A 26,568-nucleotide genomic window follows, 5' to 3' on the forward strand; every position below is an offset into this window, starting at 1 on the left:
ACTATCTACATATGTGCTTTTCTTTTAAGTAACCAAGACTTCTAGCAGTAATTGATTCTAAAGAAAGTGTGTGGGTGAGTAGATTTAGTTTGCAAAAAGCTTCCCATTTGGTTTTGATTAACACTCATCTCCCTACCTCTTACGTTGTAGGAAACCAAGGATATAATGTATGGTATTAATATCTGTATCAATGACTTTTACAGGTGGAACAATCCAAAGTTTTAATCAAAGAAGGTGGTGTTCAGTTGCTGCTCACAATAGTTGATACCCCAGGATTTGGAGATGCAGTGGATAATAGTAATTGGTAAGAATGGCTTGTCACTGCTGCTTTCCACTGCATTTGGGAATGGGGGTGGTTAGATTTTTTGACCTTAACATTTTAAAACTTCTCATCTTAGCGAAGGTCACTGAACTTTATGTAATATGACTTGGGTTCATATATCAACTTTGCCACTTACTTGTCATGTTGCTTAACTTCTTTGAACTGATTTCCTCTTCTATAAAATGAAGATAACACCTTTCATAGAAGTATTTTGAAGACAGATTCTAAAACATAGATAAAAGAATTCTCATTATTATAAGAAACTTGAAACTTTTCATTCTTTACTATAATTTTATCCATTTTCTATCACATCCTAATTTAAACCTGATTTTAGACCTTCAGTTTTTCCATAAGTCCTAAGTGAAGAAAACATCCATGGCTTTCTAATTGGAAACAATATCTTAGTTAGCTTATAAAAAATATTTTAATTTTTCTTTGAGTTCCACACTGTTTTGTTTATTTATTTATTTATTTGGCTGCGTTGGGTCTTTGTTCGGGCACGCGGGATCTTCGTTGGGGCACGTGGGCTTCTCTCTAGTTGCGGCGAGCAGGCTCTAGAGTGAGCAGGCTTAGTTGCCCCACAGCATGTGGGATCTTAGTTCCCCGACCAGGGATCGAACCTACTTCCCCTGCATTGGAAGGTGGATTCTTAACCACTGGACCACCAGGGAAGTCCCAAGTTTCACATTGTTTTTTGAAGTAAATTTCTGTCAACTTTTGAAACACCTAAGTAACAGTTCATTATGAGGTTTCTGTATTGTTTAATCTTTTCATTTGAAATATAAAACTCTTTGAATATAATTTTTCGTATTGTAAAGTGTCTTAGCATTGATATACTTATTAATGCAAATAATATGATAATTTAGTTGTGTTTGACTCTAAACAGTTTTCTTCCGTTTGGAAAGTTTAGAAATAATGAATCAGGATTTATTCAATGTAATTTATATCTGTTTTTGAATCAGTATATGTAGAATAATTTGAGATGTCTTCCATTGGTTACATTGGTTTTGTGTATTTAAAAATATTGATTATTGCCCTTTAACAGAGTCATCAGTTTTATGTTCATATGTAGAATTACAACTTAATTATTTTATTTATCTGCATTCTACAGCTGGCAGCCTGTTATTGACTACATTGATAGTAAGTTTGAGGACTACCTAAATGCAGAATCTAGGGTGAACAGACGTCAGATGCCTGATAACAGAGTGCAGTGTTGTTTATACTTCATTGCTCCTTCAGGACATGGGTCAGTACCTTGATGCTTCTGATAACCTTTTTTGTTGTTGTTGTTTTATTATTACTCATCTTTGGGTGCGTATTTTAGTAACTCTCATCTCTATGGAGTACATTTAACTTTACCAGTTGTGAAGTTCCAAATTCCATATAAAAATGGCTTATAGGAAGCCTATTTTTAAGTCCTAGACAAGCTAACAATGATTTTACTTCTTAGTTTGTCATGCATAAGACTTTACCTGCTTCATGGAAAGGAATATTGTTTCCATCATGTTTGGTGTCTCAGTGTGGCTTATGTAGCTTTCTTTTTGACCAATCTGCCACTAATTGAACGATCAAATAAGGAGAAACAGCCATAAAAATTAGCTAGACATATTCTAAGAAACTCCAAAGATGTTATTTACTATAGATCTGGTAGAGAAGGCTACAAAAAAAATTTAAATACCAAGGTTCTCATGTGCCATTTCTTTCTTCACTAAATCTACTTGTCTTCTTGTTTCACCTTAGCTGTCACAGTCAAATTGTTTAAGTATCATATCATCAGTACTAACCTTCTACTTATTGGGAGTTAAAATTAAGATCTGAGTATCTAGACATTTATCTGATCTGATTGTTCTGTTTGTTAGTACGGCCAGCCTATACTCCTTGTTTTGTTGTTTGTATTTCTTTGTCATTTTGAGTAGATATGTGGGTCATTGTCAACTGCAGATGTTCGTAATTACTCTTCTTTCATCTTTGGATAAATGACTCAGCATAACTCCGCCACCTGATGATTGTAACTCCACCATCTCTCCACCAGAAGGAACTGGACTGTTTTATAGCATCAGACTAAATAGCATTAAGTCATCTAACACAAAAATTACAGTAGTGTAAACCAGTCCCTTCAAAAGAGTACCTTTCTCTTCTGTTTTTTGCTTTTTTCACCTTTTGCCTAGATAGGCTAGTGCCCATTATCACCATCTTGGTTGAGCAGAAAGCCTTAATTATTTAGTTTACCATTTTTGCACTGTCTGACTGTAGTGGTGCAAATGTTTCTTCTTTTATTTCTAATATTATTCTACAGTATTCTCAGAAATTTACATATTTAAAGCACAAAATTGACTCATCTACTTAAAAGGCTCAAAAAAGAAATTCTCAGAAATACCACACTGTATAGCTTTTTCTGTGTCCTTGTTAGCTTCTTCCTGAATTTATATATATACATATTTTATCATTCTAGTTAAACTTGTTAAGGCTTTTTCCTGGAAGCCAACAGGGTAAAATCTTAACCTGCAGTTAAGTCAATAGAAATTTGTCAGTTTATATCCAGTTTTATTATTTTAGATCTTTTGGACTCTCACCAAGATTTAGTAATTCTCATGAAATCACATTTCTCTTATTCCCTATGGGAAAATATATTTCTTAAAATTGCATGGGAAATACGATTTTTTTTATTTAAAGAAAAAATTTTGAAATTATGTGTTGTGGCTTTGGGCCATTTCTTGTTTGTCACAAGGAATGAGAGTTCCAAATTTTAATTTCTTATGTATAAAAATGTGATGTTGAGTAGTTTCTCAGCTTAACTATTTTTAGAAATGGAACAAAGTTTTGCCCATTGGTATGTGCTGCTATGGATTAAGTGAAAGAATATGACACTGAATTTTCCGTAGAGAGTTCCAAATTCCCTGCTCACTACATAGTGAAATTCCAGGCAACATAATAGATGAATTAGGACCTTTCTGTCTTATCTGGGTAATCCCTGGATTCCCTTTCTAGACATTCTGTTTTTGGAGTAAATATAAATTGGTGCAACAGCGTATTTTCGGTGTCCCCCATCTCACCCCACCAATTGTAGTCACTGAACAAAGGGTTAATTTATGATTTCAGCTGTTGTTGCTTCATTTTCTTTGTTCAGTGATTGGTAACTGACTTGGAACTTGAATTTTGTTTTGTTTTGTTTTTAATTTATTTGGTTGTGCCAGGTCTTAGTTGTGGCACGTGGGCTACTTAGCTGCGGCTCGCCACCTCCTTAGTTGCGGCTTGCCGGCTCCTCAGTTGTGGCTTTCCAGCTCCTTAGTTGCAGCATGTGAACTCTTAGTTGTGGCATGCATGTGGGATCTAGTTCCCTGACCAGGGATTGAACCTGGGCCCCCTGCATTGGGAGCACAGAGTCTTATCCCCTGCGCCACCACGGGAGCCCCCGAACTTGAATTTTTAAATGGTGTTTTTACAAACCTTTTGAATGTTGATTGCCACTTTGAAAAAACAGTGTCACTCAGTGAGTTTTATATAGGTTTTTTTTTCCCTTAGAAATATATATATGTATGTATATTTAATAAATACTTGTCATTTGCCCTCTAGTCATTTTACTTATTTTGCTGTAGGCTTTGAGGTTAAGTAGTCTTTTCCCTCTAATTTGGGTTTATCTTTTAGAAATTCTAAAAAGGACTTTCCATTGTGTAAAAAAAACATTTAAAAACTAAATTTGTTGGAAAAGATGACCTGAAATAAAACTAAATGGACAGAGGAAAAATTTCAACCAGAATGTAATCTACTGTGAAATAAGTGTTTTCTGCTGTTGACATTTTGTATGCTTCTGAAATTTGTATTGTAATTTAAAAGGGTGGAAAGATTTTATCGGGGCTTTAATAAAGGTTACATTTAAAGTTTGTTTTTTTTTAACTGATTTAAATGTACTTCAGCCCTGTTGTTTTATATTTGAGAAGCTGACTTCCCCAATTTCCTTGTCATGGCTATTTTCAAACATCTTTCTCTTTAAAAGTTGAAATAATAAAATAAATGTTCTGCAAATGTTGTTTTAAGTGTAAAATCTTGTTAACTTGGATTTTGATTTTAATATTTTATATTAAATGCTCTTATGATTTATTAAAATTTTAGATTAACTGATTCTGTCACCAGTTTAATGAGGTGGTAGTGGTGATAATTTAAATTTGTCATGAGTATAATCTGGAAGGTGAACCCTAAAAATTTACAAATCTGAGATTGATTGACTGGGCCATGGCTTTTATATTTAGTGTCGTGATATAATGATTGATGAAAACAAGCAAAACTTAAATTTTTTCTCAAAAATTGAAAGGTTTTTCAGTTAGCACTAGTGAGGTAAGGGTGCTATTTACAGATAAATATAGTGTTATTTCAGCCACACACTCTTTTCTGAAGTTTTTTCTGTAGTGTTCTCTGAATGCCAATATCAAAATTCAGAGGATTTAAGATAAGAATTAGAATTGGAGGTAGCTGTCTTATTTCTCTGTATCTGCCTTCCTGCCTCCTTACCCCATCTTTCTGCCAGTCAGCGTCACTACCACAAAGAAGTATAGTATTATTTGTTAGTAAAAAGGAATACCTCATTAGTCTCTGGACCCCCAATACGCCCAACATTGTATATATATTAAACTATAGTACTCTAAGAGAACCCTAAGAAGGGCTTTCTCTTTATTTTAAAATATTAGTCAATAAAATTTATAATGAAATTAGATCTTTATTCCATTTTCCTCATGTTTTATAAAAGTTAAGGAATACCGCATTTCTGTGCAAAATATTGCTGTTACCTTCATTTATTTTTGTAGAATATTAATTTTTAGTCTACAGTGTGTTCTAGATGTGAGGAATAGCTGGTTTTTATTTAAAGTTATTCAAAGATGTAAGGAAAATCACAGCAACTTACTTTTTTAGTCAACAGATATTGGATACCTTCTCAAGTATTGACACTGTATTAGATATAAGAGATACAGATAAATGAGACAAAGGCCTTGCTTTTGAGGATCTTCTAGTGAGAAGATGGGAAAAACAAATACATAAGTAAGCAGTTACTATGTGGCAAATTAAGTGTTGTGATCCCTTAGAAAGATGCCTAGTCTTAGGTTAGAGAAGAATTCCCAGAGGAAATGAGAATAGTAAGCTAGGTCCTAAAGGATGACTGGGAATTAGGCAAGCCAAGTAGAAGGGGGATGGGAATGGAGTGTGTTCCAGGTAAAAGCAGTAGTAGCCTATGACCAGAGATCAAAGTATGGTGCTTTCAAGGAGTTGTGAGAAGTTCAAAAAGGCTGGCACATTGGAAGTAGGAGGTAGCAAAAATGCTAAGGGATGCTAAGAGATGAGGACAGCTGGAGAGGCTATGTTTTCACAGGCCTTGTAGGCCACACTAGCTAAGGAATCTAGCTTTAGTAAGGTTTTTAGTCAAGGAATGGCCTGATGATCAGATTTGGATTTTAGAAAAACCATTCTGACTGCAGTGTGCATGGTTTGGAGAGATAGATTCTTGTCATTATCCATACCAAAAGTATACTTTGGTGGCCTGAACCAAAGTAATGGAAATGGAGATAAATATATAAATATCTTTATTTGTTCAGCAGGTCCTGGGGAATCTTTGGAATTGAGGATTAGAGGAAGGAGGAATTCTAGGTTTCAGACTTGAGTAATTGGGTGGATTGTAGTGCTGTTCACTGAGATAGAAAGCACAGAAGGGGAGGGAAAACTTGGGGGCTCAGATGAGCTTTTGATTTTGAGGCGCCAAAATGGGATGTCCGAGTAGTATTTCCACTGGGTGGACACAAGCCTGGAACACAGGAGTGAGATCTGAGCTGGGTATAAAGACTCGGGAGTCATTGACCCATAGAGGATAATAGAAGTCATTGTAGTTAATGATAAGCTTACAGAATGCAGAGTGAGAAGAGAAGACCTTCTAGAGAATTCTGAGGAACATACCTATTAAGGAGACTAGCTTACAAAGAGGATCCTGAAAATTACCCTAAGTGAACAGCTTGTGAGGGAGTAATGTCAATGCTGCATAGTGGGCAAATTAAAAAATACTGGTACACACCACAGTATTTATGAGTTGGCTGCTGCTAATTAATTTGCAGCATGGTAGTATTTGTTGACCTTCTTGAAAGTATAAAGGCAAAGTGGAGGCGGCAGTTAGAGTGTAATAGGTAAAAGGGATGAAGAAGAAGATTCTCTTTTGAGCCTCTTCTCTGAGAAATATAGTTGGTAGCAAGAAGTGACGGAGGACTAAATTTTTCATTTAAAAACAAAACAAAGATTTCCCAAGTTTTGAGTAGTAAATGTAGAGACTACTGTAGGAAAGCCTATTAGGAGCCTTTCTGGTTTTTCTAATTCTTCTTTAGGGCCCAAACCCTATGACCAGGGTGTTAAAGGGCAGGAGTCAAACCCTTCTTAGCCACTCCAATGCTTCTTGAAATCCTGTTCTTCCTAACTGTTGCTGGCCCAATACACCTTCAGCGAGTGTTTCTGATGAGTAAGTAAAGTAGTTCCAATGTGTGTAATTTAACATTGGGATGTGAAGAATCTATTCTCCCAAACTGATCAATCCAGTCATATTTAATATTGTGTATTTCAGACTTAAACCATTGGATATTGAGTTTATGAAGCGTTTGCATGAAAAAGTGAATATCATTCCACTTATTGCCAAAGCAGACACACTCACACCAGAGGAGTGCCAACAGTTTAAGAAACAGGTAAGTAGAATGAGTTTGAACTCTTGGGTTTCTAATACCATTCATGTACTTTGCAGTTTTTCGTATTTTCAGTATAATGTGTTACAGTGTATTCCTCTTGCTACTTTACTATATGGTTGTTTACACTGTATTAAAAATAACTCTTGAAAATAGTCTTCTGCTTTAGTTTTCTCCTAGGAGCCCATAAGTATTATCATATGCCCTTATCCTTTCAATTTAAATAGGCTATTTTAGATGTTTCCGTATAGCTTCCACCAGCACCCCTCCCACACCCTTTAGAATTACTTTCCTAGACTGAATTCCCAGGAATAGGATTTCTTTTTGAAAGGGTATGATTATTTTATCTCCCTCCCCCACCTACCCATTTTGTCATGGTGCTTTCCCAATAAAACAATCAAATTCGTTTTATAACGGGTATATTTGTTCCAATGTCTTGCCAGCATTGTTTGTCATTTTTATTTTTAAAACTTTTTTGGAATAAAGTGGTACCTAATTTGATTTAATTTAATTTTCCAGAAAATCTGAACACTTTAAAGCAGGGGTTTATTTTTCCCTCATTGTTGTGTTTGGTTTATTATATATTACATTTTATGAAATGTAGGGTCAGTTTCTGGAACTATTATACTTTCCTATTCCACTTTCCTATTCCAATTTCCTATTTTTAAATTTTAGGCCAGTTTTATGTCTTTTAAACTGCGGCTATGTTGCATAATATTTTTAAATAGATCTTAGAGTTAATTATCTCTTATTGTCCTTATAGTCCCCTTTGTAACAAGGTCCTTTGGTTCTTCACCTTTTTCAGTATGAATTTTAGAATAACTTGAAACCTATTACAAAAACAAAAACCTGTGGAAGTTTGCTTCGAAATTGTGTTAAATCTGTATAAATTTTGAGAATGTTTTAGTGTATCATTTTTACTACATATATCTGGTATTTCTACCAGGAGTATATGTTTTTATTTTATGTTTATTCACTCCATTTTTATTTTGTAATGTGCTGTTTCTAAGTTCAAATACTAATCACATAATAACATTTCTCCTCTTCTGTCTTGATTTGTATGTACCTTGATTTGTATTTGTTCTAAGAACTAAGAGATAAAGACGAATAAGCAATGATCTCTACTTCCGGATTGGTCACATTGTAGGGTTGTACAATTTTCTTTTTCTTCGTTTATGCTTCTAAAAAACGTTTTTTGTTTGTTTGTTTTTTTTAAATAAATTTATTTGTTTTATTTATTTACTTTTGGCTGTGTTGGGTCTTCGTTGCTGCACACGGGCTTTCTCTAGTTGCAGCAAGCGGGGGCTACTCTTCGTTGCAGTGCACGGGCTTCTCATTGCGGTGGCTTCTCTTGTTGCAGAGCACGGGCTCTAGGGCATGCGGGCTCAGTAGTTGTGGCTCGCGGGCTCTAGAGTGCAGGCTCAGTAGTTGCGGTGCACGGGCTTAGTTGCTCCGCGGCATGTGGGATCTTCCCGAACCAGGGCTCAAACCCGTGTCCCCTGCATTGGCAGGCGGATTCTTAACCACTGCGCCACCAGGGAAGCCCTTAGAAACGTTTTTAACCAAGGGTGTTTATCAGAATCATCTAGAGAACTTTTTCAAAATGAGTTACTGGACCATATCTCTACCAATTTGTTCTGTAAGTTAAGATAGGGCTTTTGTATTCATTATTTTGAAGATGCTCACTCAGGCCATTTTAATATACAACCTCTGACTAAGAACCACTGCTCCTAGAGCTAGCTGCTAGTGTTCCTTTTTTCTTCTAGTCATGTATTTGACATCTCATCATTTATCTTCTTGGGTTTTTTTGTATATAGACATATATAACTCAATTGTAAAAGATACGTGGTCCTATTTTTCTCAGTGGCAGTTTTACTTCTGTCTGCTTTAGTAACTGTGTCGCACATTTTGCTTAGGTTCCCTTTACTGCTGCTGGGGACCCCGGTAGTGAGAGTAGTGCTGAACTACCAGTGCAGGCAGGGAGCTAGCTATAGGTATATTAGCCATCAGTTTGTTATGAGTTTGAATAGGGTAGGTATTCAACATTATTTGGATGTCTGTATTCTTATTAGAATTTGGAGTGATTTTGGACAAGTTAATTTAATTTGAACTAGGTCATTCTGATGTTATTAATAAGTTGTCTTTCTTTTTTCTGCACTCTCATTGATTATTATTATAAACTCATTAGCTTCTTAATTTCCAGGGCATGTTTTCTCCCTGTATGCTTGCTTGATCTTATATGTGTTGCTCCTTGATTTGTGTGTATGCACATGTACATGCAAGGATATTTTCTGATAAGTGTGCACTTTTTTTTTCCTGGAACCAATGCTATACTTAATTTTACTTACCTTTGCTAAATTCTACTAAAAATTTTAGGTGAGTTTAAGCTTTGTTGATTCAGATGAATAAAACAGTTGGTAAGAGTTTATCTAGAGGAAGTATCTCAGTCATTATAAATAAATGACCTAAAGCCATTAGAGCAGAAATCAGCTAGAGAAAGCCCTTTCTGGGTTCTTACATCATTTTTAGAACTCTTTTGGTATTATAACCATATGACTTTAACACTTCTGAAGTAATTGGATTTTGAGAATGGTACCTTTATATATCAACTTTATGTTAAAAAAGGACTAGCATAGTACTTTGGTTTTAGATTACATTTTGCATCATTGAAAAACAGTAAAGGAACTGGAACTGAGGACTCAGGAATTTAAGAAGAGTAATAAGGCTAATGTACTAAAATTATGTGTGATGCTCTTTTGCTGACTTCCTCTTTCATTTTAGATAATGAAAGAAATCCAAGAACATAAAATTAAAATATATGAATTCCCAGAGACAGATGATGAAGAAGAAAATAAGCTTGTTAAAAAGATAAAGGTAGGTTCATTCCCATACATATACTAAAATGTTTTAGGGACTTAAAAATACTATAATAGCTCCTGGAAAGACCAAAAATATCAGTGTTTTTAAACAGTTGACTTACAAAATAAATAGAGCGATTATTCAATATTGAATTCAACTTTATGATTAACTTTGTTGTTTGGCTGTTATGTATCATAAAGCATTATATGGAATAGAGAGATGAATAACGTAATTCTTGTCTTCATGTGGTTTTCAGTTAACTGATTTCATATTTTATAATTTCTCCCCCTGAAAACAGGTAATGGGAAAGAAAAGGGGGCATAATAAGAAGGGAAAGGATTTGTTCTTAAGCACTGTTATGCTTAATCTTTGTTTTAAGAGCCAAAAATATGTTTTCTTTTGTCCTTTCATAAGAATCAACCAAAAATCCATACCGACATAATTTTCTGTATTTTTAAATTATAGTGGTTTCCTAAGTACCCTGGACCTAAAAATGATGTACTGATTAATGGCATTCTCTGCCTCCAGGGCTGTTAGGGTTGGTTTGTGATCAGGTAGGCAAGCTAGCCACAAGCCTCATTTTTTTCCTCTAACTGCTAATATATTTTTTATCCTTTTTAATTTTTCCAATAGGGGGCAGCTTCTTTTTGGAATGATGTTTTAACAAATAATTTGATCAGCATATGCCTTAGTATTCTTAAATTTTCAGTGAAAATATTTTATTTATTGTTTACATTGGTGGCAATGCCATATAATGGCATCTTACTAAATAGTAATTGAATGGCCTATAAAAATGAATGCAGAAACTGTCGGGGTAATAATTTTTTTTGCTAATCTGTTGAGTAATGTAACTTCTTTATTCTTGAATTTGTGAGGACTACAGAGATATATTTGAACAAGAGTACTTTGTTTTATAGGACCGTTTACCTCTTGCTGTGGTAGGTAGTAATACTATCATTGAAGTTAATGGCAAAAGGGTCAGAGGAAGGCAGTATCCTTGGGGTGTTGCTGAAGGTAAGGTTTTCTTCAGTGAATGGCTTTCTATAAGATCTCACAAATGTGATTAAAAATATTTATATTTATAGTAAGTAGTATGATATGCATACTGCATTGATATAGTCTAGATTTTCAAAGATAGTTCTGAATTCAGTTTCATTGAGTCTCATTTCCTCAAGTTTCTCAGACCTTGTGTCCTACTAAGTCAGGCAAGTATGTGTTAAATCTTAAAGGTGTAGTACTTTAGAAGCCACTTGTCAGTACCCACCCTCCCACCTCTGCCTCACCATTTAGTCTATTCCTGTTTTTTTGTTTGAAAACTCTTATAATGCAGGAGTTCTTTACGTGGGGACCAAAGATTGCTTCCAAGGGATCTAATAAACCTTCTGAAATTGAGAACAATTTTGGAGACAAGGCCTGTCACTTTTATCTGAGTCTCAGATGGGCCTGGGACCCTCAAGCATGAGAACAACTGTCAGAAGCTCAATTAAAACATTCACAGTTTCTTTTCCTCAGGACAGAAGTCACCTTTTTTGGCATCACATCTTTAGAGCAAAAAAATTTCATTATTAAGTGATCCTCTACTAATTTTTTAAGGAGTGTTAAACAACAATAAAATCTTAGTTATAGCATCAATTCTCAACAAGCCTTCTTGGCAATAGACATGTTTCCCCAAATTTGTGTTTATTATACTGGTTTTACTAATATTTAATCTTCTGTGTTATAGTCACTTGGAATCAAGATTTGAGTCATGATTGTTCTATTTGTTGGTATTACTTTGAAAAATTCTGTAGTTTTTAGAATATTTTCCAAGTTACTGTTGTTATCAGTGACTTTCCCGACCAGTGATACTCTGCTCATTCCCAGCTCTGTCATCGCCATGTAACCTTCAGTTGCTGAGCTGAGGCTTTAGAACTAGTACAACCCTTAGAAATACGCACAGAAGAAATTGCTTTGTATCTTTAGTTTTAGGTACCTCCCCCACCAAAGAGTGTTCTTTTAGTGATACATTTTTAAAAAATAAAGAACCTTAATGTTCTTGGCTCAAGTTTTCATTTTGGTTACCTTAGGGAGGTTTTTCTAAAGTGATCCCCTGCTCATCCCCAACACTGAACTTTTTAAATGCGTTTTATTATGGAATAAATATATTTTCAACCAATAAAGAGAAATACATGAAGTCCTCTTTCAAAATGTCAGAATTGTTTGCTTTTGGAGAGCTCATTTGTTAGGTTTATATTTTATCATTGAGGATTAAACTACAATAAAGTAATATAGTACAGTCGTCTGATGTGCCCTTAAATTAAGTACTATGTTACAGTGTTAAATCTTAATGAAAAATTGATCTAAGCTATTTTGCATATTCTCTCATTGTTGTTAACACCCAGTTTCCTTTGAAAAGACTGGGTTTAGTGGAAATAATGTATGTGATCTATTTTTTTTTTTTATAGTTGAAAATGGTGAACATTGTGATTTTACAATTCTAAGAAATATGTTGATAAGGTAAGTGTGAGTAATGATGAAAATAACATAAATTTTTTCTTTCCCTAAATAAAATTAGAGTTAGACAGATTTAACTTTTTGTCTTCTATAAATTTAGCTAATTTAAAGTGGTATCTTAATTCTCGCACTGAAGTAAGTACTGCAGTAAGCACTGCATGGAGACAGCTTGGGTTATTTTGCCAAGGTTTTGAAGTTAAGAGCAAAAATACAAAATAGGCTGTGTGGCTAGGGATATATAGGAAAATGGGTCTCTTGATCATTATACTTTGTGTTAAGGTTTAATACTGAAAGAGCAATGGAAAGTGGAAAGGAACAGGCTTTTGCTCTTCTTTAATGTGAAAACTGTGGAAGGGAAGGCTAAGTTTTGGGTCAAAAACTTGACTTTGAATATTTAAAAATACATAGCTTGGTAGCTGGTGAGTGGAGCGTTTTTGTTACTGAAACACTGTGAACAAAACTGATCTTCCTCCCAGGAGGGAAAACATTACTCCTAAATTGTACCTTGTGCAGCTGATGAAAGAGAAGGAAAGCATGTGAGAACAGGACATTGAGGTTTTTCTGATTAGAGGACCAGGACCTGAATTAGAAAATCAATAGCAGAGAGGAAATCCTGAAGAAAAAATTGAAAAGAACCAGAGACATAAGTGGGAAAGGAACAGAAAGGGGATCAAAATGAACCTCAGTGTTTTCATGCTGAGATAAATCCCTTTCTCATGCCATTGCATACCCTTTTGCTACTTCTCTCCTCTCTCATGTTGCTTGCTTCTCCAGACCCTCACTATGTACTATTCTCTTCAACCTCCAGTTTTGGATGGCCATCTTAAGTTGGTGTCTGTTCATTTTCATACTATCCACTTTCCCAAAACACAGGAATCTCTTTAGCTATGTTGAAGTAGTAACATGCATATTGATGATAATTGGAAATCATGGAACAAGAATAAGATCATTCTTAAAAATGGGGGAAAATATGAGTCAAACTGCTACCTCAAGAAATATACAAGAGGTGAAAGTGAATTTTGAAATCAAAGAGATTGCCATGTAATTGGTTTTTCTCAAAAGAGCTCATGACAAGGTGTTTTGGTAGAAAGTGGATGACGGAGTTAATTCAGCCATTGGGGTTGCCATGCCTTACACAGTGGGAGAAGAGCAAATGCATATGAAAGGGTGGTCATCTCTTGGTTTTGAGAATACAACACTTCAGGTTCTGTTACGAACTCTTTCCTTTCACTTCCATTTTTAAGATGTGACTTCAGAAGAACTAATAATCTCTTATGACATTATATATGTAAGGAATGTTTCATAAGTATTAATTGCCAGTACATTCCCTCTGATTTTATTCTTTTCTTCAATTTTAGATCTATGCTACTTGCCTAGTGCCTGACACAATGATATTCTATAACTTTGTCTTATGTGTTTTTTAAATATGCAATCAATAATTGCCTATATACCTAAAATACTATAGAAAGGAAGGCTAGTTACTGAGTCAGAAGCTAGACTTTGAACATTTGAAGGTACACAGTGACATCTGGTGAGTGGGACTCACTAGTATGGAAGCATTATAAGCAGGAAGGACCATTCCTGCAGGAAGATTTAGTACAGGCAAGCAACAGGACAATCATACATGTATGAATATATAAAAAATTCTAAAATTATGTAATATATAAGTAGATGTGTGCTGTGATGAGGTTGCTTACATGTATTAAAGAAACTCAGAGTAAGTGGTAAGTGGTATGTTATCATGGAGTGGGTCAGATAGGAAGAGATTCATGGAAATAGATGCCTTAAGATGGATTAGGATAAATACAGTCCTTAAATGTTTATTTGTGGGATTGGGAGTGGTCCTACTTAACATTTTTAACAAGTAGGATGAAGATACTGGCTTCAGCTCCTTGAGGTAGATGATTAGGCAATTTTGCTTAATAAAAAATTCATTTATTTGTTAAATTTGATTTAGCACACTTGTTTTTCTTTCCTAAGGCATAAATGTTCACTTAAGCTAGATGTTCATTTGGCTTCTTAACACAATTTTTCATTTATAGTCTTTGAGATGTGTAAAACATCCTTGATAAGTATGCTTTGAAAATGGTAAGCTTAGGAATATTTTACTTTATTGCTTTTCCTTTTAAGTTCGGAGGAGAGATGAGAAAGATGTATGTATTATGTAGCTCATGTCTTTATGATAAAGGCACCTAGTGGATGTTTAATAAATACATAAAGGAAATATCAATGCCAGTGTTCCATATGTCTGTAAGTTCCAAGTAATTGAAATCCTGCAGGTTAAATTTAGGAGTAGTGGTTGCTTCTAAGAAAGATTCAAGTTCAAAGCTGTGTCACTTTGCTAATTAAGAGAACTAGCTGTTGCAGGCAAACCAAGGAAGACAATGGAAAGAGGAAAACTTGATAAAAATAGTTTCAGAGTGTGGCAATGGACAGTGCAGAAATCAAATAGAGAAGGAAAACAAAAGGAGAGAAGAGAGTGCTTTGTTATCAGCAATAGGAAGTGGAAAAGATGAATAAATTCTGGTAACTGTGGAGAAAACTATATAATTAATTATTTTCAGAGTGGAGGAACGGGTTGATTTTTAAAAGGATAAAGTAAAATATTTAAATAAGTGCAAATAGAGACTTTTATATCCTGAAAAATACCAGAAGCAGGTAATCATAAAGAAAGTTATTTTAGTGAAAGGGAAAAATATTTCACTATCTAAAATGTTGATGACATTAACAAAAATAGTTTAACAACTAGTTAATAAGTCCACCTTATTTTTATTTTATACATCTTGTATTTCAGCTACTAAAGTACTTTACCTCAGGTCCTTTAGTTATTTTTCAGTGATTCATTGATGAGATAATATATAATATTTAAAAATTACAAGAAGATTGTTTCATATTGGCACAGTTATTATTCTCTGCTTAGAGAAACTGATAACAGTAATTCTAGAAAGTCAACAGTGTTTATCATAACTCAGCTTCAAATCAGTTCTTTTTAAAGGGCCCATTATGTGCTACCTGTGGCAAGAGTACAAAAGGTGATGGCATGTTTTTTGTAAAAGGGGGTGTTTACAATATAGTTGAAAACGCTATGTGGTGTCACCTATAACATATACTGGTACCAAAAAAATGACTGACAGCCAAGGAGAAAGTTGTCCTGGGTTAGAGTGGTTTGACTTCGAGACTGCAAAGAGAGCTCCCAAAGCAGTAGAATTCTGAAGTTTGAGAGTCAGTGACAAATTAGCATGAACTATTCAGTCCCAGTCATTGGATACGCTAGGAGTAAGGAACTGTCTGACTTGACTGAAGTACAGAAGGATAGAGCTTTAGGTGTAACTCTAGTGGCCATAGAGAGGATATATTCATCAAGGGACAGAGTATAAAGGGAGATGAGGCTTGTGGAGAACCCAGTCTTAGAAATAGGAGGAGTTAAACTATCAGAAAACTGCATGGAAATGTCCAATACTAGGTGAATCAGAGTAATTGAACATCACATTCTGTTTACAAAAGGGAAAGTAGTAGTAACTGTTTCCTGGATATCAGGAAGAATAAATACAGAGTAACACCTTTATGTTTGTCTCCCATAAGGGGATTTTGGTAAAGTGGTGGAGATGAAAGATGGGGGATTGCAGGTGCAGGAATGGATGATGAGAAAAAGGAAGATCAAATGATACAGAGTACTCCCACACCACGTATATCCAAAAACACTGCTGCATTGGTAAAGGATACCATAGAGCAGCTCAGGGAGTCTTTTAGCATCTTGAAACATTAAGGAATGATGAAATGTCTCATGTATTGTATAGTTGTCTCCTATGGATTGACTTTATGTATGATAGATACGCTATAAGAAGACATTCATTTAACCAAAATACCGCATTTACTGGACAATTTGAATAAACAGAAATTTACTCAAAATTAAAATTCTCCCGTTTGCATCCAACTTGATATGTGATCTAAAGTGTCCCTATGTATTACCTGAATAAAAACTCAAATATTAATAATATTGCTAAAAGGAAAGCAATTTCTTTTGATTTGTGAACTTTAGTAGGAGCTAATCTACTTTTCCTTCTCTAGTAAAATAAAATATATACTAAAAAGGTAAATACTCTTCTCTAGAAATGTCATTCTTTAGTAACTGCTTTGAGAAGATTTATGCTCCTAAACTTTCATTTGGAACCTAATTTTCCATTGGTGTCAAGTTAGCTCATTGTGTCTTACTCTGCCTTACATGTGAATGAAGACAGATGAATGCCATCTTCCTTAAGAATAGTCTTTTGCTCATTTTAAGTCTGACATTTTTGTTTTGCTAAAATTTTGAATTTACACCAAAGCTTTCTTAATAGAAACAAACTCTTGATGTTCATTTATTTATGACAGAACACACATGCAGGACTTGAAAGATGTCACTAATAATGTACACTATGAGAACTACCGGAGCAGAAAACTGGCAGCTGTGACTTATAATGGAGTTGATAATAACAAGAATAAAGGGCAGCTTACTAAGTAAGTATACATTGTTTCCTCCAGAAAAGGTATTATTTATGTAGTAAATAATCGTATTGTTTCATCACATTCCTCTTGGCTACTCAATAGAAAATTGGGATAATGTTCTTTAGGTACAACAGCCAAATTTATATTGTCAAGCTTTGTTGGAGGAAGTGTAGTTTTATAACCTTGTTCCTTAAGTGAAAGAGCCATGCATTTTCTTCTGGTCTTTGCCATCATCTTAATAATCTACGTAACACATTTAATAGATCCCCAATTAGAAATCAAATAGCTCCTTCAGCATTTTTTTTTTTTAAGGGAAGAGAACAGTTTCTACCAAGTAACCCTTAAACCCATTTTACTCTTAAGATAAACATCCCATAGTCTCTTTAAGGAGACTAAACATAGAGCTTCTACCTTTTATTATGTCTTTTTAAAATAAACCATTTTGGAAGCAGAGTATTTACTAGAAGATTATATAGAAATAAGGGACAGGACCAAACAAAAGGAACGTTTAATTATTGTAGTCTTGGTTACCTTTTCTATTCCTGTTGTGTATTTCCAGGGAGTAAATTAGCTGGAGTTTGGATTTCTTCTGTTGGTTGTTAGAGTGGTGTGAGTGACTCCTGAGTGTATAGCATCACCCACCCGAGCTAGTATCTTCAAGATGTGGTTTTATGATGGTGTAGGGAAAAGAGATGTGTGAGGAGGCTGGTGAGTTAGCTGGTATAGACTTGGTAACCATGTCTGTGCCCTGTTTTTCCTTTATTTGGGGTTGTTGAAGACCGTAAGTATTACAAAAACCATTTTAACAATGTATGCACATTTTTAGCCAGGTGTTATGTATTGATGCTATTAGAGGATAATCCTGAAGGATCTTCTGCATAATAAATAATAAGGGAAGCAAGTTCTCAAAGTAGCAATACTGTGTTATAGTGGTCAGCATTCCTTATAATGGAAGAGAAAAATGTTCCTTTTTGCTTTTTTAGTTATGTCTCCGCAGTGGCCCTAAATTCCATAAGAAAGTGCACAAAGCATTAATAATCATTGGCAGAGTCACAAGCAGTTCTCTTTTAAAACTGATCTTGGACCTAACTCTGTGTTTATTTTCTTCATGATGTTTGGGTTATAGCCCCTAATCTCTTTCTTAATTTTTAATTTCTTCTTACACTATTATTAGCGTGCTTATTTGAGGAACTTTATTGATCAGTTTCTAGATTTTCTGGCTTTAGAGATCTCCCGAGAGCAATTGCTTTTTTTTTTTTTTAATTTATTTATTTATTTTTGGCTGCGTTGGGTCTTCGTTGCTGCACTCTGACTTTCTCTAGTTGCAGAGAGTGGGGGCTGCTCTTCGTTGCAGTGGGTGGCTTCTCATTGCAGAGCATGGGCTCTCTAGTGCAGGCTCAGTAGTTGTGGTGCACGGGCTCTAGAGCGCAGGCTCAGTAGTTGTGGCACGCGGGCTCTAGAGCGCAGGCTCAGTAGTTGTGGTGCACGGGCTTAGTTGCTCCACGGCATGTGAGATCTTCCCGGACCAGGGCTTGAACCCGAGTCGCCTGCATTGGCAGGCGGATTCTTAACCACTGTGCCACCAGGGAAGTCCCAGAGTAATTGGTAAAAAGGTAAATTTCTAGACTCAGTCATTAGCAAGAGATTCTGATTCAGTACACGTGGGATGGGCCTGAGAGTTTGTATTTTTGATGAGCACCCTAGATGATTTTTTGTTTTTTGGGGGTTTTTTTTGGCCATGCCACACAGCACATGGGATCTTAGCTCCCCAGCCAGGGATTGAACCCATGCCCCCTGCAGTGGAAGTGTGGAGTCCTAACCACTGGACCGCCAGGGAATCCACGCTCCCCCGTCCTTTTTTTTTTTTTTAACCCTTGATGGTTTCGATATAAGTGATGAGTAACGCATGCTTTGCAAAACACTGACTTCTAGGAATTTACTACTGCTATTTTAAAAATTGATTTTTTTTAGTATTTAAAATACAAGATTCTACTTGAGGTAAGGTTCAGTGCATGAAAAAAGGCAACGTTTTTAATCTATTTCTTTTTAGCAGAATTTGTATCAAACAACTATTATTTAGCACAGAAATATAAAGATCCATCATAGTGAATACTGTTCATAAAATTGAATCCATTTTAAATGCATTTCACTAGTTTATGGACTTTTTAACTGTTTAAAAGAAAAACATACACAATTAAAGCCACTGGTAATTTTATAATATGTTAAAGCAAAATGTACTGTCAGTACATATCTTTCATTAAATGCATACATTAAGTGTATGCACTTAATGTTCGATTTTTTTCTTTTAAACATTTGTAATGTGCTAGAAATAAGGAATTTTTTTTTCCATAGTTTGAATTTAAGGCTTTTAAAATAGTGCGATTGGGATATTTTTTACTGTTGGATGCAGGTAAGGTAATTCAGAGAAAAATAGTGAACCTTATAGTGTTGTTAAAAATTCTTCTGCATATACAGAATTCTAGTGTGGATTACTTGAGTTAAACTATAACCCAGGTGAAAACATGAAAAGTAGGATTCTATTGGAAATGTATTTCTTAATGAGATGAATCATGTCTAAACTTTGCCTATGAAAATAATAAAAAAGTTTGTACTGCTAAAAAGCAGATTGCCCCAGGAGTTAGTATATTATTTAATTTTACTTTAAGTAATAGAAAAATAAATATTTTTGAAGATTGAACCAACTGGGGAATGGTTGTAATTAGAACAGGTATTGATATATGATTTGTTAAATTAGGTTTTTACTACTTTATTGAATGATACATACTGAATCTGAAAGAAGTCACTTGGAATTTTTATCCTTTGATTGTATCTAATATTGGTCTTGAAAATGTTAGCTGTTCATTCCAGTTGAATTTTTGGGAAAAAAAAAAATCGGTACCAGCAATTTATGGTGCTTTAGCCAATGTAAGGTGCCTTTCTATATAGCTATGGACCCATCCACAGATAACTGAAAAGAATGGCTAATATTTAAATACGTAAAGTAAGCAAATGTGAGTCTGGGCTTCTTATTGATGTTCTATTTGTATTGCTCCCATGGGACTTTTTTCTCCCTAGCAATGCATCCTTTGATAATGGTGGCACGGAGAGATTGAGGTTTCAGGGAGCTCAGAGTGGAAAAGGTAGAGTCATTAAACAGAAATTGCCAGTTCTCCAGCCACCTCCCTTTGCTATATATCTTAATTCAGAGCATCCTGACAGGGACCCAAATACCATGTTTCTAACACCTAACACCACACCATGCCCTTAATAGAAACATGTTTAATACTTGGAGATACACTCTTACAGGTTTATGTTATAGTGTTTGATTAATCATTGAAAGAGACTTCTCTCTTGTCACCTGGAGGTTTTCATACCTTCAGGTACAGTGTACCTTAGTAAGGGATAAGTAAGAAGGAGTAGGTCTTTCTTCTGTCATGTGAGAAACGGACTATCTGTTAACTTGGAAATTTTCAGATAGATCACTTTAGGCAAAACTTTGTATGGAAGTTGAGGATCTGGAAATTGATTCTCTTAAAACTGCACAGACTTGGGCTTCCCTGGTGGCGCAGTGGTTGAGAATCTGCCTGCCAATGCAGGGGACACGGGTTCGAGCCCTGGTCTGGGAGGATCCCACATGCCGCGGAGCAACTAGGCCCGTGAGCCACAGTTACTGAGCCTGCGCGTCTGGAGCCTGTGCTCCGCAACAAGTGAAGCCGCGGTGGTGAGAGGCCCGCGCACCGCGATGAAGAGTGGCCCCCGCTTGCCACAACTAGAGAAAGCCCTCACACAGAAACGAGGACCCAACACAGCCATAAATAAATAAATACAATAAATTAAAAAAAAAAAACTGCACAGACTCAAGTAACTCTCTTCATATAAATAGAGACCTCAGTTTGAAGACCACTGAACTTTGGTGCTTTAAAAAAAAAAAAAAGTGGTCATTTTATCACTTTCTTTATTACTTCGTATGGTCTCTAAACAGCATCTGCAGGGAATTTGAGAAAGAAATAAACTTGAGAATAAGGTCATTTATTCACCTGATTGCTGATGGACCTGTGTTTCCTTTTTTTTTTTTTAATTTATTTATTTATTATTTTTGGCTGCATTGGGTCTTCATTGCTGGGCACAGGCTTTCTCTAGTTGCGGCGAGTGGGGGCTACTCTTCGTTGCGGTGTGTGTGGACTTCTCATTGCGGTGGCTTCTCTTGTTGTGGAGCACGGGCTGTAGGCACGCGGGCTTCAGTAGTTGTGGCACGCGGGCTCAGTAGTTGTGGCACACGGGCTTAGTTGCTCCACGGCATGTGGGATCTTCCTGGACCAGGGCTCGAACCCTTGTCCCCTGCATTGGCAGGCAGATTCTTTTTTTTTTTTTTTTTTTTAATGGTAGGTTTCTGCTTTTAAGATTTATTTTTTTTATTGATTGATTGGTTGCTATGTTGGGTCTTCGTTTCTGTGCTAGGGCTTTCTCTAGTTGCGGCAAGCGGGGGCCACTCTTCATCGCGGTGCGCGGGCTTCTCACTATCGTGGCCTCTCTCGTTGCGAAGCACAGGCTCCAGACGCGCAGGCTCAGTAACTGTGGCTCACGGGCCTAGTTGCCCTGTGGCATATGGGATCTTCCCAGACCAGGGCTCGAACCCGTGCCCCCTGCATTGGCAGGCAGATTCTCAACCACTGCGCCACCAGGGAAGCCCGGCAGGCAGATTCTTGACCTCTGTGCCACCAGGGAAGCCCAGACCTGTGTTTTTTAATCGTTCTTATACAATATATAGACATATACATACATATACAGATATACATCTATTTAATATTTATAGTTACATTAACCTTTGTCTGGCAGTGTACGCTCCATAGAGTGCTAATTACACTTGGTTTTAGTATATAAGTTAACTTTTTTTAATGTTAAGCATAAAGTAGATTAATTTATCTTATATTTAATTTTCGGAGCCAGTTTTGGATGGACTGTAGAGTGTACTGAACCATGGGTTAAAAATAAAAATATTTGGTATTTGGTTTATATGTTTGAAAATGTGCCTTTCTGTTATGTTAGTGGTCCTCGACATCACATTGTATACCTTAAACTGAGACAATATTATATGTCAATTATATCTCAGTAAAGCTGGGGACAAAACCCAAGATTTAGATTATATGGTTAAAATCTGAAACATAGCTGAGCTTGTCTCATCAAATACTGATTTGTCTCAAGGCTGGAGTCTGGAAAAGTGAGCTCTATTCTTAGCAGCTGTTCAGGTATTACTTGTGTCTGGCAAAGAAAATATCAAGTCATCTGTTTTCCTCAGGGAGAGTATATCTTGCCCACCCCTGTCCGGAGGGTGGAGGATGGTTAGAAGTAACAGAAAGGGAGGTCAGGTTCCAAATTAAAAGAGATTCAACAAAATTGTAAAGGAAAGTGGAGAATTAACCATGTCAAGATTGCAGATCTCTTAAAGTAATCCCCAATAAGGGGAGGGGTATCCTTTTTTGTTCAACATGCTTTTTTAAAGTTTTACTTGCTTCTTCCTTCGTGGTCTTCCTTACATCTTTTACAGGCATACCTTGTTTTATTGCACTTTGCTGTATTACACTTCGCAGATAATGTGTTTTTTACAAATTGAAGGTTTGTGGCATACTGCATCAAGCAAATCTGTCTTTGCCATTTTCCCACCGGCAGTTGCTTTCTTCATGTCTCTGTGTTACATTGGTAATTCTCGCAATGTTTTTTTTTTATTTCTGACATATACATTTTAAAGTAATAACTAGGATTATTACTTATAACATTATACCAGAACATACAAGATTTTTAGAAATTTCATGTAATGTCTGAAACATTTATATTAACATATTTCCATACATATTTCCATATCTCGCAATGTTTTAAACCAGGGTTCCCCAACCCCCGGGCCGCGGACTGGTATTGGTCCATGGCCTGTTAGGAACTAGGCCGCACAGCAGGAGGTGAGCGGCGGGCAAGTGAAGCTTCATCTGCTGCTCCCCATCACTCCCCATTGCTCGCATTACCACCTGAACAACCCCCCCAACCACCACCAAGTCTGTGGAAAAACTGTCTTCCACAAAACCGGTCCCTGGTGCTGAAAGGGTTGGGGACTGCTGTTTTAAACTTTATTATTATTATATTTGTTATGTTGATCTGTAATCAGTGATCTTTGATGTTCCTACTATGACTCACTTAAGGCTAGATGATGGTTGGCATTCTTCAGCAATAACATATTTTTAAATTAAGGTATATACATTGTTTTCTAAGACATAATGCTGCTGCACATCTAATAGACTACAGTGTAGTGTAAACATAACTTCTATATGCCCTGAGAAGCCAAAAAACTTGTGTGACTCACTTTATTTCTATATCTGTTCTGCTTTATTGAGGTGGTCAAGTTGGAGTTACCTCTTTCCCATATATTAATTTTATTTTTGTTTTCTACAACCTTCTCCATCTGTAGTCTTGGGAAAACTCTATGGATAACTGAATTCCTATTAATGACTGAAAACACAGGTTTCTAAAGGCTAATCCTCAGAACTCTTTTGGTACATGACAAAGTTTTCATTGATCTAAAGAGATATAAAGACAATTTTCTGAAATTTGTCCCAAGTTTTTCCAAAAAAAAATAATTTATTCAGTTATATCTTTTACTCTTGTTCGTGTGTCCTTTCATGAATATATAATGATAGTATTGTTTTATTTACGTTTAGTTTTAACACTCTCACTTGGCAAAATAAAATGCTGGTAACAGTTGTTTCCCAGAATGTTTGGAAATTTTTGTTGCTCTTTGAAATTCTTATTTTAAGTGAAATTCCTTTGGAAAATTTTGTATGAAAATTGCTACATGTCTGTATACATAGTGACCTACCACACCACTGAAGCAAAAATATGTAAATGTACTTGCTTAATGAGTTCTTCAGGAAAGACCACGCGTAATTTAAATGAAATGTGGTTGTCTTTCCATTACACTCAAAATGTGGGTCATGTAAGACAACCACAGTAGGGCCTTACTGGGTCACCCTTAAGTGTGGTCCTTGCTGTGATTCTATTGTTGGTCACATGAAAAGGGTAAGTCATCTGGTGGCTTTCAGGAACTGTCACCCCTTGAATAGATCCCTAAAAGGAGCTAAGTTATATCTTTGGGGATTTAATGTGCTGTTCAGGTTATATTGTAGCCTTTTTTAAAAAAAATTTTTTACCAGGTCTTTTCATTTTTTTTGACTGAGTCGCTTTAAATTTCTCTGACAAGTTTAAGTTTGTAAGCTTTAGCTTATCTACGTGTGTGAAGAAGAGTTTTCATTAAAAAGCAGGCAGGTAGTGATATAATTTAAATGCTTTTTCTAGTCACCTAATAAAAAAACTTTCATTTGAAAAGAAAAATGTGACGACAAAAAGTGATCCTTTTTCCAGGATCATACACCATGATCAAGTGGGATTTATCCCAGAGAGGCAAGGATTCTTCAATATATGCAAATCAATCAATGTGATATACCATATTAACAAATTGAAGAATAAAAACTGTATGATAATCTCAATAGATGCAGAAAAAGCTTTTGAGAAAATTCAACACCCATTTATTATAAAAATTCTCCAGAAAGTGGGCATAGAGGGAACCTACTTCACCATAATAAAGACCATATACGACAAACCCACAGCAAACATCATTCTCAATGGTGAAAAACTGAAAACATTTCCTCTAAGATCAGGAATGAGACAAGGATGTCCACTCTCACCACTATTATTCAACATAGTTTTGGAAGTTCTAGCCACGGCAATCAGAGAAGAAAAAGAAATAAAAGGAATACAAATTGGAAAAGAAGAAGTAAAACTGTCGCTGTTTGCAGATGACATGGTACTATACATAGAGAATCCTAAAGATGCCACCAGAAAACTACTAGAGCTAATCAATGAATTTGGTAAAGTTGCAGGATACAAAATTAACGCACAGAAATTTCTTGCATTCCTATACACTAACAATGAAAGATCAGAAAGAGAAATTAAGGAAACAGTCCCATTCACCATCGCAACAAAAAGTATAAAATACCTAGGAATAAACCTACAAAAGGAGGTAAAAGACCTGTACTCAGAAAACTATAAGACACTGATGAAAGAGATCAAAGATGACACAAACAGATGGAGAGATATACCATGTTCTTAGATTGGAAGAATCAATATTGTGAAGATGACTATACTACCCAAAGCAATCTACAGACTCAGTACAATCCCTATCAAATTACCAATGGCATTTTTTACAGAACTAGAACAAAAAATCTTAAAATTTGTATGGAGACACAAAAGACCCCGAATAGCCAAAGCAATCTTGAGGGAAAAAAAACAGAGCTGGAGGAACCAGACTCCCTGACTTCAGACTATACTACAAAGCTACAGTAATCAAGACGATATGGTGCTGGCACAAAAACAGAAATATAGATCAATGGAACAGGATAGAAAACCCAGAGATAAACCCACGCACCTATGGTCAACTAATCTATGACAAAGGAGGCAAGGATATACAATGGAGAAAAGACAGTCTCTTCAATAAGTGGTGCTGGGAAAACTGGACAGCTACATGTAGAAGAATGAAAGTAGAACACTCCCTAACACCATACACAAAAATAAACTCAAAATGGATTAGAGGCCTAAATGTAAGACTGGACACTAAAACTCTTAGAGGAAAGAAAACATAGGAAGAACACTCTTTGACATACATCACAGCAAGATCTTTTTTGATCCACCTCCTAGAGTAATGAAAATAAAAACAAAAATAAACAAATGGGACCTAATAAAAAAAGCATTTGCAAAGCAAAGGAAACTACAAACAAGACAAAAAGACAACCCTCATAATGGGAGAAAATATTTGCAAACGAATCGACAGACAAAGGATTGATCTCCAAAATATATAAACAACTCATGCAGCTCAATATAAAAAAAAAACCCAATCCAAAAATAGGCAGAAGACCTAAATAGACATTTCTCCAAAGAAGACATTCAGATGGCCAAGAAGCACATGAAAAGCTGCTCAACATCACTAATTATTAGAGAAATGCAAATCAGAACTACAGTGAGGTATCACCTCACACCAGTTAGAATGGGCATCATCAGAAAATCTACAAACAACAAATGCTGGAGAGGGTGTGGAGAAAAGGGAACCCTCTTGCACTGTTGGTGGGAATGTAAATTGATACAGTCACTATGTAGAACAGTATGGAGGTTCCTTAAAAAACTAAAAATAAAATTACCATATGACCCAGCAATCCCACTACTGGGCATATACCCAGAGAAAACCATAAAGCAAAAAGACACATGCACCCCAGTTCATTGCAGCACTATTTACAGTAGCCAGGTCATGGAAACAACCTAAATTCCCATCGACAGACCAATGGATAAAGAAGATGTGGTACAAATATACAATGGAATATTACTCAGCCATAAAAAGGAATGAAATTGTGTCATTTGTAGAGACGTGGATGGATCTAGAGACTGTTGTACAGGGTGAAGTAAGTCAGAAAGAGAAAAACAAATATCGTATATTAATGCATATATGCGGAACCTAGAAAAATGGTGCACATGAACCAGTTTGTAGGGCAGAAATAGAGACACAGATGTAGAGAACAAACGTATGGACACCAGGGGGGAAAGTGGCGGGGTGGTGGTGGTGGTGGGATGAATTGGGAGGTTGGGATTGACATATATACACTAATATGTATAAAA

The 26,568-nt window shown here is 35.8% G+C and overlaps 1 protein-coding gene and 1 long non-coding RNA gene across 4 annotated transcripts in view; both read left to right on the plus strand.

The window, feature by feature from the left end:
* SEPTIN7 (septin 7) overlaps positions 1–26,568 on the plus strand; it is a gene marked incomplete at its 5' end in the record, with an annotated part of 112,003 nt that overhangs the window by 69,443 nt on the left and 15,992 nt on the right. For all 3 annotated transcript variants that reach the window (XM_082472011.1, XM_082472010.1, XM_082472009.1), the window contains 7 exons: positions 204–304; positions 1,434–1,568; positions 6,912–7,029; positions 9,808–9,900; positions 10,803–10,899; positions 12,330–12,381; positions 16,750–16,875. In XM_082472011.1, coding sequence (XP_082328137.1) covers positions 204–304; positions 1,434–1,568; positions 6,912–7,029; positions 9,808–9,900; positions 10,803–10,899; positions 12,330–12,381; positions 16,750–16,875 — 722 coding nt within the window. The remainder of the gene's footprint in view (positions 1–203; positions 305–1,433; positions 1,569–6,911; positions 7,030–9,807; positions 9,901–10,802; positions 10,900–12,329; positions 12,382–16,749; positions 16,876–26,568) is intronic.
* Positions 16,882–20,710, plus strand: LOC309665624. Its single transcript, XR_014266587.1, has 2 exons — positions 16,882–18,258; positions 18,331–20,710. It is a non-coding gene; the product is annotated as an uncharacterized lncRNA (long non-coding RNA).

Source organism: Balaenoptera physalus (assembly GCF_965194825.1).
Source record: "Balaenoptera physalus genome assembly, chromosome: 8".
Lineage (NCBI taxonomy): Eukaryota > Metazoa > Chordata > Mammalia > Artiodactyla > Balaenopteridae > Balaenoptera > Balaenoptera physalus.